This window comes from Centropristis striata, chromosome 10 (genome assembly GCF_030273125.1).
Source record: "Centropristis striata isolate RG_2023a ecotype Rhode Island chromosome 10, C.striata_1.0, whole genome shotgun sequence".
Classification (NCBI taxonomy): Eukaryota; Metazoa; Chordata; class Actinopteri; order Perciformes; family Serranidae; genus Centropristis; species Centropristis striata.
The window spans coordinates 14,212,867-14,223,226 of NC_081526.1; the positions used below are offsets into that span (position 1 = coordinate 14,212,867).

A 10,360-nucleotide genomic window follows, 5' to 3' on the forward strand; every position below is an offset into this window, starting at 1 on the left:
AGTATTGTGTAAGTGGTATATGACATATATAATGTAGAAAAAATACAGAAGGCCTAATATAGGCCTAATGTGGTCGGATGTAAACAGAGTTAGTGTATCTTATTCATAATCACACATTTAGTCTAACAACATTGTCTCCGTCGCTGCAGGCTCGATGTTTGAGCGTCTCCAGGTGGTGTGCACCCACCAGCAGGACCTGCAGGACTGGGTGGAGCACCTGACCAGACAGATCAAACACACTGCTGCCACAGGACCGAGCCACAAACCCCTCACTGTTCCCTGCCACACGGTCAGGAGCTAATCATTACATACCCACATACAGATGATTTTCATTCCTTTCATTCATACCCAATGTGATTTCTCACATTTCTCCTAGCTCACAATCTCAAACCTAGCATTGCAATCATCTAGAATCACTGTACAGCTCTGTGAGGTGGCTTATTTTCTCACTCCAATGGTTGTAGTGCACAGTTGCATTGAATGAATTGAATACAAATACATAATAATCAACATTCAGCCTTAGTGACTGAAAATATATTTATTGTCTACCTGGATGAGCTAGGATTTTGTTAAAGGGAATAGAATGTGTTTTAGCCTTTATTAAACTCAATTCTGTTTATTCTGCACATTTTTATACAAACATGCAGTGTTTCACATAGACAAAAAAAAAAAAATAGGGATTCAACAAATAGGGATGGAAATAATAAAAAACAAAAACATAAAAATGTAAAAACTAAGGCAATAAAAATCAGACAAAGAAAATACAATTCTCACATGAGACAGTCAAGTCTAGAATAAAATGATTCTAATTAAAAGCTTTTAATTGTCTTTTTCTCGTGGACTTTTTAGGTAATCCAGTAAAAAGGAAATTACAATTATCTATACTTCTAGTGATAAAAGTGTGCAAAAGCGCATATTTACTTTCAACAATATCTTTCTGGATTAAAAAGGTTGGTAATAAAAAATGAATGATAAATTAGAATCACAGTCTAAAATCACTCCCAAGTTTTTGATGTTAGTTTCTTTCTAAGTTTCTTTCTTTCTTAGTTTTTAGATATGTTTTTGAAGGAAACTAAGCATTGTGCAGTTTTTCTCTTGCTGCCTTTGGTTTGATAAACAAGAATCTAATTTTTTTTCTCATTTAAAAGTTTTTACCCATTCATGCAGGGCGAGACAGAGATTAATAATGTTTCCAAGTGAAAGTTTATATAATGAAAAAAAATGAGGTCATGGTTCATGTGACACCTCTGTGGGACAGAAAGGTGTCACATGCAGTAGGAGGATCGCTGTAGAGGTATTTTGGCCATCTTCAAATGGGAGTAGACCTGGACCCATCTGGCCTGGGATTTGTCTGGGTTCCCCTAGGAGGTGCTGCAGAATGTGTTTGGGATTTGACATCTGGGCAAGTCGGGGCTGAATTTCCTCAAAGAACTGATGAAAAGTGGAAGAGCAGAAGCTTTTTGATAAATCTTATTAAATCGCCCCTTTTTTTTTGGTTCCTCAGCTTCCGTCTCACCCTCTCACCCCGTCCCGGCATGCTGAAGGGAGGGGCATGACAGTGGCTCCCACCTACCACACCCTGCCTCACCCCTCCTCCCATGGGACGTCCCACAGCACTATGATGTGGGGCCCACTGGAGCCACCCAACACCCCCAAACCCTGGAGCCTGAGCTGCCTGCGGCCCGCACCCCCATTACGACCCTCTGCAGCCCTCTGCTACAAAGAGGTGTGGGACCGTGGTTTTAAGTAGTTGAGACTTTTTCAAATGTTTTTTTGAAAGTTGATTTTCTTGTTTACATAAAGCTGTTTTATTTCTTTCAGGATCTTAGTAAAAGTCCTAAGAGTGTAAAGAAACTCCTTCCCAAGCGTAAGCCTGAGAGGAAACAGTCTGAGGAGGAGTTTGCCTTGAGAAAGAGTACGTTGAAAATCTTCCTGTTTATGAGTTTTTTTCATTGAACTCAGATGCAAATGTGCTTCTTTGTTGTTGTTTTTTCACATTCATAGGATTGACACTTCAGCATTTTGTGAAATAGCTTATTCAACCGTTAAGTATGAAGATTATGGTTGGGCATAGAGCACTGGTTCCAAAATTCAGATTCCAGAGAAATCATTTAGAAATTTAAATTACATTTTCATTCTGCTTATCAGTTCCTTAACAGCTACACATTGGTGCTCTTTCGGGACTGGACGACACTGCAAAGCGACACATTTTTTTTGTCCAGGCATTATGAGAGGATCAATAAGAGTTGTGAGCACACGAGTCGGTTGTGTGCCATGGAGCTCAGGTTTTCTTCGACATGTGTTTGCCTCTATCGCAGCTAAACCTGTGCCATTCGAGCGTATTTAAGTGTTATAGTTTAAGTACAGCAAATGAAAAAAGAATGAACAAAATATTAGTGAATCATGTTATTTATAAAAGACAACCAAATTAAACTGTATGAAATTAATTTACATGTCCCATTAACCATATAAAGTTATTTTTTATGGGACCATATATGGTTTACAAGAATACATATAAATGAATAGATATAATTCATTAGCAAAATCGAAATCAGCTTAGGAAATTTTATTAGATAGGCTCTCTTAAATTTCTATTTGTGTATGTGTAATAAATAAGATATAATTCCTGTTGATTTGTGAGCTTTAAAATTACGCTTGTGGGCATATTTCTTTCTATTCTTTAGACACAGCCAGGCCATCGGTTTTTCCTTTTGTCTCAAATCTTTTAGCTCAGCCAATCGTCTGCTGGCTGCAGACAAATATGAGATTGCTATCGATCTCTTCGTCTCAATCTCAGCAAGAAAGTGAATAAACGTATTTCCCATAAAGGTCAAATATTCTCCAAATGTGAGATACTGTAAGCAGTCTGTATAGTAGGAGGCATTGAACTTGGAGGGACATGAGAACGTAAATCATTTTTCCTCATCTTCTCTTTCTCAGGTACAGCTGCTCTGGAGGAAGACGCCCAGATCCTGAAAGTTATTGAAGCATACTGCACCAGCGCCAAAACAAGGCAGACTCTTAACTCCAGTAAGAAACACCAAATCTTACTTATACACGTGCTTACACAAAAGAAGAGGGGTTCACACTGGGGTTGCTGTCGTTGTTACTGCTATACCTGTAGTCTGTTACACAGTGTCTTTCTTTTAACACTGGTATTCTGAACTGATCTTTCTAACAGTTTCTTCTCCTTCTGTCTGTCTCTCCTCCACTCCTCACTTTTTGGCATTGCTCTGTTTTACCTCGAGTTCCCTCTTTTTTCTCTTTTTTTCCCCCATCACTATTTGTTTTCTCCATAATGTACATTTACGTTCTCCCATCCTGCATCTCTCATTGGTTTATTATGATTTACCATTTGTCGCGTGCTGCATATGCTACCTCCTCCTCCTCCTCCTTTTTCGCCCACCATTACCTCCATCTACATTCGCAACGTCACCGCCTAACTTGGCCCCGCCCCCACCAGCCTGGCAGGGCACTGACCTGATGCACAACCACGTGCTGGCCGACGTGGACCGGTCCTGTATGGACTCGCCGGGCCGGCGTAGCAGCGTGTCACGGCCAGAATTGTCCTCTGACCTTTCGGAGGACTCTGACTATGACTCCATCTGGACCACCCACAGTTACAGGATGGGCTCAGTGCCGCGTAAGAGCTGCATCTCTCACCAGAACTAAAGAACGTACAGTACTGCCACGCTGTACTGTAATGTAACATACAGCGCGCTTACCTCTTTTACCTTCAATGTATTAAAATAAACTAGATTTTTTTTTATTTATCTATTTATTTTCTATTATATATTTGTTATTTTTTTGTTAACTTATTTGGTTTATTTATTTTTAGATTGTTTGTTTTAAGATGTTTTAAGCATCTCCCTGTTGCCTTTGCCACTTTCCCTTTTATGTGCCTCCTCTCTTCGTGTAGTTGTCATGCAGTAAATGTTTGGTAATTCTTGTTAATTTATCTTGAATGTGACCACTCCCCCTGTTTGACCATTAATGTGGCAGACTCTCTGCAGGGAGTAGAGGGGTGTCAGAGTGGATTATAGGGGAGGGATAACCAGGGGAGGGAGAGATGGGGACTGAGTTTTTCCTGTCTGATATTCAGATGTAATTCAGGAACGAGTGTATTCTATTTACCATGTACTACTTCTCTCCAGTATGTGTTTCTAGAGTATGTATGCTCAAACATAGCACAGATGCCATACACACATGCACAGGTTCAGGAACACATGTCCCTGCTGCCTGATAATATTGCAGCATGTAAATGAAATAATCTAAATTCTTTATAACATTGCTGTTTTCATAATTTCATTATTTGAGTCTTTACTTATGTTGCAGGATAAGATTCAACAAACCACATGACCAAAAGCTACTTAATGCTAAAATTCCTTGCTAGTTGTAATAGTTTGTAAAACATTGTTTGTGATTTTAAAGGGACAGTTCAGATTTTATTGAAGTTGGATTGTATGAGGCACTTATCTATAGTCAGTGCATTACTAACAGGAGATGTCCCAGTTTGGAGAAGTAGATAGGAGTACTGGCATGGAAGCAGAGCAATGTACAATTGTGGATAGACAGCAGCAAAACCTATTTTATTCACGGAAAAAAAAAATCAATATCAGTTTAAGTGTACACTACATTAATAATATAATCACCACTTTACAATGGCAGCCGTAGACCTGTTTTCTGCAAGGTAAATTTACTGTTTTTGTCAATGCAGTGTGGTGGCTTCGATGAGAGATTAGATGCATATGAGTTCAGTTCCTCGCCAGACAGGTTGTCTGATGGCAAGTAAAACAGTGGAAATCTTCTTTTTTTGGTGAACCTTTTTGGCCGGGTAAAATAAGTTCTGCTGCTGGCCATGTCCGAGCTGTACATTGCTTATCTTTTGTTCCGGTAGTCCGACTGCCTTCTACTGTAGTTAATAGACTGACTATGGATAAGTAGCTCATACAACCCCATTTCAAAATATCCACACCGTCCCTTTAAGTAGCTGCTTCCTAAAAAGGAGATCATCACATACACTTCAATCTCTATCTCTATCTCTATCCAACTGGATAAGAGCTAGTGGTGAATTTAAAGGGTCGGTTCACCAAAAACAAACAACAAAAACATTACCGAAAAAACACCTAATTTGTACTGTATTTGTTTCAGATATCTTTTTCTGAAATGTCTGACACTGTTATACAATCAAAGTGAATGGATGCTTATGGTGCTTGCAGCTTTAAAAAAAAATACTTTTAGAAATTTGAAAGCATCTTTCCAGAATCATTTACTTAATTACTCGATCAAAGCACCTCTAGCTGAAGAAACTGTGACAATGAAAACAGTGTAGAAGTAGATGTACTTGTTGAATTTAAAACAAAATGTTTTAACCCTGTGTGAGCGCTGCAAACTAAAGTTCAGTTACAGTTACACTGTAATGAGAAATTTAAGGTTTAGTAACCTGGACAAAATTCTGTAACACTAGGTACCATCTCTAGAGTTACGTGAGAAAAGGTGGTTTTAAGTATTTTTTGGAAAACTGACCCATTCACTTATTTCACTTTGAAAATTTGCTGTTTGTGTGATCTCCTATTTATCACCTTTTAAAGCCTGATCTTCCATTCAGTAATGTTGCTGTCTGTCAGTGGTTCTACAGGGTTGCATTTATATTTAGTTCTAAACCTCAAGTTAGTGCGTTAACAAAATAAAAAGATTCATTTAATCCAGGCATAGCATACCGGTCTGCCACGAATAAACTGTAAAGTACAGCTAACGCAGCTACAGTCCTGTAATACTAATCAAATACCTTTGCTTAATCTCTCCTGCTAGCTAAAGGAATACTTTGACATTTTGGGAATTTCACTCATTTGCATCTTTTCTAAAGGTTAGGGGAGAAGATTGATACCATCGTTCAAAATAAAGCTAGCACCAGGAGCAGGTCAGCCTAGCTTAGCATATAGACTGAAGCAGGGGGAAATGGCGGGAAACCTAGCTCTTTCCAAAGGTAATAAAATCCACCTACCAACACCTCTCAAGCTAACGATTTAAATTAACTCAAACTAGATATAATATATTTATGAGTGATCTTTAGAGATGCTGCTAGGTACAGTCACGCTAGCTTTTTCCCCGTTTCCAATCTTAATTTTAGGCTTGGCACTACATGTTCCGACTCCAGCTGTTGTCAGTCTTCATAGCCTCTGGTCTAACGCTAAGCTAAGCTAAGCTAACCAGCTGCTAGCTCTAGCTTTGGTTATAAGAGTGGTTATCCAGCTTTTCATCTAAGCCTCAGCAAAAAAAAAAGCCAATAAGAATATTTCCCCAAATGTTGAACTGTTCCTTTAAGGTGTAGCTGTTACCAGGCTCTGACAGTTTGACCAGGTTAGCGTAATTTCAAAAACAAACATCCCTTGTGTCACAACATAACTAGCACCTATGCTACGGCCTCATAAGCCAGACCTGCCTTCGTGTTGTCTGGCTCCTGAGGTTTCCCATGCTATCTCTTGCATGAATGACTATTTTTATGAAGAAGTATTTTTCCAGTATTGGTATTAAAAGTACAGGTTGGCATCCACTTACAGTAGAGTATATCTCCTCTTACAATGTGCAAGAAATGTGGGTGACATATGGAATATATTGGTCCATGTTACAGTACTATTTACTGTCTTCTCTGAAATGATTCCTTTATTGTATTCATTATTTTGTATACAGGTGTTTTTTTATTTTATTTATATTTTATTCTGTATGTCAATGTTTACAAAATGATCCCTGAAAGAATCATTTATTTCCTTTTTTTTTTTTTTTTTTTTTTACTATTTTATTGCTCTGTATCAAAGTTTACACTGAAAATTATAACATGAAGTGTTTTAATTATTTTGCACAATCATGTAATGGGCCAGCGGGGGGTGGGGGATAGAATCTGTTAAATTCTGTACTTTTTGTCGTCTACCTAGAGTGTGTATGATATAGTTCTAAAGGTAGACTTGAGTATTCAGTGTTACTGTAAAGTAAATGCTCATTCGTAGTGTAAATGCTCACCTTTGGTGTTTTGAAAGCATTGAGGGTAAAAAAAATAATAAATAAACAAGAAGCCGTGATTATACAGGAACATTTCTATGTGAACTACTCAGAATACTGTCAGAGAGGACATGAAATATAAGAGCACATAGTCTCCTGTTGTGTAAATACTAGTTGTCATGGAGCAAGAAAAAAAGAAATCCATTCTAACTTCTATGAGTATTTGAGCTAAGAATATCACTGTCCTTATATCATGTGCTATACTTTGTGACAGCTGTATTCTGTGGTTTAACAAGTCAAAACTGTGGGACAGGCAGGGTGAAAAGAGACCAACTGTCTTTGACCAACATTGTCCTCTGTGTGCTCTAATGCTGTATTCAGTTCACACAAAACGCTGTATTATGAGTTTTGAATAAATCTGTCATTTGGTAGACACTGGCATTCTAGTGATTTGTTATAACGGCAAATATGATTGTGTTTGTTTCATTTTGGGAGTTCTCATTAATTTGTGCTGTGAGTAAATGAATGGATTTGTGTTGTTTTTTTCCCTCAGTTTTCTCCACAGCCTCTCATTTCCTATCACTTTCCTCTGGCTCTTGTCTGATGTCTGGTCTGTGCATGACTAACACACTACTACTACAGATCTCGGTCTATGCTTGGTTCTCTTCGGTGCCGTCACTTGTTCCGCTAAAGGACGTTTCTGTGCTGACTCATCTTACTACAAGGTGAGACAGAGCAAAGTACCGATTGTTGAGTGCTCTTCTGTTTTGAAACAGGACTGCGAAAGGAAACAGGGCTGCATGTCATAATCCCCGGGGAGAAGAAAGTCCTGGCGGAGGATCCCAATCGCAACGGACAAAGTACACAAGAAGAAAAGTAAGATAATAGAAAAATCTCTGCATTAACATATTATAAATCCCATGTAAAGAACAAAACCAACAATGCCCAAAGCCCATTTGTTTTTACTGAAAATCTTTAAAAAGGAGCCATAAATGTTTTAACTTCATATTTGGAAAAATGCTCGGTTAAATACTATTTTCTAAATTTCTATTACTCAAACATGAGTAAATAGTGCATTTGTTTGGGACTAATTTCTGTTGTGGATTAATACACATGATGCTCCAGTGAGCATTTTGGACAGCAGACACCAGATGGAGGTCTATAATACAGAGAGTTGTCAGGCTATGATGACCTACTATTGGTTATGTTCTTTTCATATAATCATCAGCAAGAAAAATATAGAAAATCACCAGCTGTATAATTTTAGTAAAGGGTTTCATGTCGGCTGTAACTCTTAAAGAGATAGGTCACCCTATAATCTGTTGTTTTATTTATTTATTTTGCCAAATCAAAAATATCCTGCCTTTGCACCGTTATTTTGGCAACTTCCCAACATGATATCCTGGCTAGATTCCCTAGATCTTCTAGTTTCATATCATATCAGTATCTGCTTTAAAACTACAGCCTCAAAAAGAAAACAATTCAGAATACTAACTATTTAATCTATATTGTTTTGGTTGTAGAGTCCTTCTCTCAAATGTAATGAAACTAGATGTTTTACAAAAAAAATTTGTCGGCTGAGTGCCATCTAGTTCCATTAAATTCAAGAGAAGATAGACATCTCTACAGCTGATACCTCCAACACTCTGTAACTCACACCAAATAAATCTAGATCAAGAAAAGCACTTCAGGTAAAATGAAAAAATATGTTTTTGATTTTTGTGTTGATTGTCCCTTTATTGTCATGATTACAGCTGCTTTTATTTGTGTAACTACTCTGAGCTATTAGGATAAACATCTTTTTAAGTGTGTCTTAAAACAGCATTCCCATGCAGATATGTGCAGAGATTTTGGTTGATGCAATTGTCCCTCTCGTACTGGCTAAGAGGTTTTCCATTCCTAACGTGAATCAAAAATGTTAACCTATCCTGAAATAACCAGCCTTGTGGGCATCCCTGATGTGCTGACATGTAAATTGTTATCTTAAAGGAGCCTGGTAGATGTGGTGTACGCCCTGAGGGATGAGGTTCAAGAGCTAAAACAGGTGAATATTTATGAATGGGATGTTTTTTGAAAGAGCATCATGGTGTGGTTGTTCTGATTGTCAGTTCAAATTAGCTGGTTTGACTCTTGGTTTTAATACATTTGTACGAGATTCTTCACATTATTTGGGTCAGGGACATGAATGATGAGATTGTTTTACCTCGCAGGATAACAAGAAGATGAAGAGGTCGCTGGAGGAGGAACAGAGAGCACGGAAGGATCTGGAAAAGGTTGTGAGGAGGGTGTTAAAGAGCATGAATGACCCAACATGGGACGAGACAAACCTCTGAGCATCTTGTGCACCTTCTCCAGCTAAAGAAAGAGCATGTATAGGTGTGTGCTTGCTTGCACTGTGTGAAATGTGCACTATCACACATAATTTAAAGTTGCTTGTGCGAGTAAGAGGACGAGTGAATCTGTAAGCAGGTAATTGAGTGTTTGTTTGAGGTTGATGTGTGTGTTTGCCTTAAGAGGAATCTTGTTACTGCCCCTCTGGTGAAAAGACAGGAACAACTGCAACGAGATGCTGAACAGGCTTCTATTCCATGATAACATTCCTCAAACACCAAGCAAGATGGTGAGAAGATTACACACTTCACCATCAGCACCCATCATCAGTGTCTTTGACACTGTTCAGCACGGCCAGAATACAAATGGAGAGAAGTCCTCTCCCTCTGTTTACAATCATCTAATAGTCCGCTGTCCAATGGTACATAAACGGTACTTAAATTGTGTTAATGGTCACCTTGGACGAGCTTGAACTTGAACCATGCCATTTCATAACCTCTCTTATGTTATTTAATTTTTTTATGAATTTATTTTTGTTCTGTCTTACCCTAAAACAAGCTTAACATTTTGTTTTAGCCCAAAGTGAAGCTTGTGCCTGGAAACTCAACTTTTGTGTCTGTATGAATGTTTTTTTTTGTTGTCCTCTTTATTGTTTGACCACTTTGCGGTTTGACTTTCTTCCTAGGGATCCTAGTGAATTGTACATATTTGGAACTTGTACTGTATAATGTAAATACTGCTAAAAGATGAGCCTTTGTCCTTTGGGAGAAATAAATGTGTTTTAGAAGAATGACTGACTTGCTGCTAAATCTGCTCCAGCACCATAAAGGAACAAGAAAACTCTCCTCTCTCCTCTGTGTCGAAGTTACACACACATAAAGCATCAAGGTTAGATTACAAACTAAGCAAAGCAGGCAGCTACCCACAGGACTTAGACTGCCAGGTGTCCAAACAAACCTGTTTTACTTTGTTTTTAATTGGTAGTTTAGTATTTGTTAAGGAATTTGGACTATTTACATTGAAATACATATGT

General features: G+C 38.2%; 1 protein-coding gene across 1 annotated transcript in view; it reads left to right on the top strand.

Annotated features, from left to right (window-relative positions):
• Nucleotides 1-10,117, top strand: part of arhgef7a (Rho guanine nucleotide exchange factor (GEF) 7a) — a 30,069-nt gene extending 19,952 nt beyond the window's left edge. The window contains exons 16-23 of the mRNA XM_059342679.1: nucleotides 150-289; nucleotides 1,505-1,726; nucleotides 1,822-1,915; nucleotides 2,941-3,030; nucleotides 3,464-3,643; nucleotides 7,773-7,872; nucleotides 8,986-9,040; nucleotides 9,207-10,117. Coding sequence (XP_059198662.1) covers nucleotides 150-289; nucleotides 1,505-1,726; nucleotides 1,822-1,915; nucleotides 2,941-3,030; nucleotides 3,464-3,643; nucleotides 7,773-7,872; nucleotides 8,986-9,040; nucleotides 9,207-9,329 — 1,004 coding nt within the window. The 3' untranslated portion in view covers nucleotides 9,330-10,117. The remainder of the gene's footprint in view (nucleotides 1-149; nucleotides 290-1,504; nucleotides 1,727-1,821; nucleotides 1,916-2,940; nucleotides 3,031-3,463; nucleotides 3,644-7,772; nucleotides 7,873-8,985; nucleotides 9,041-9,206) is intronic.
• The last annotated feature ends 243 nt before the right edge of the window (nucleotides 10,118-10,360 follow it).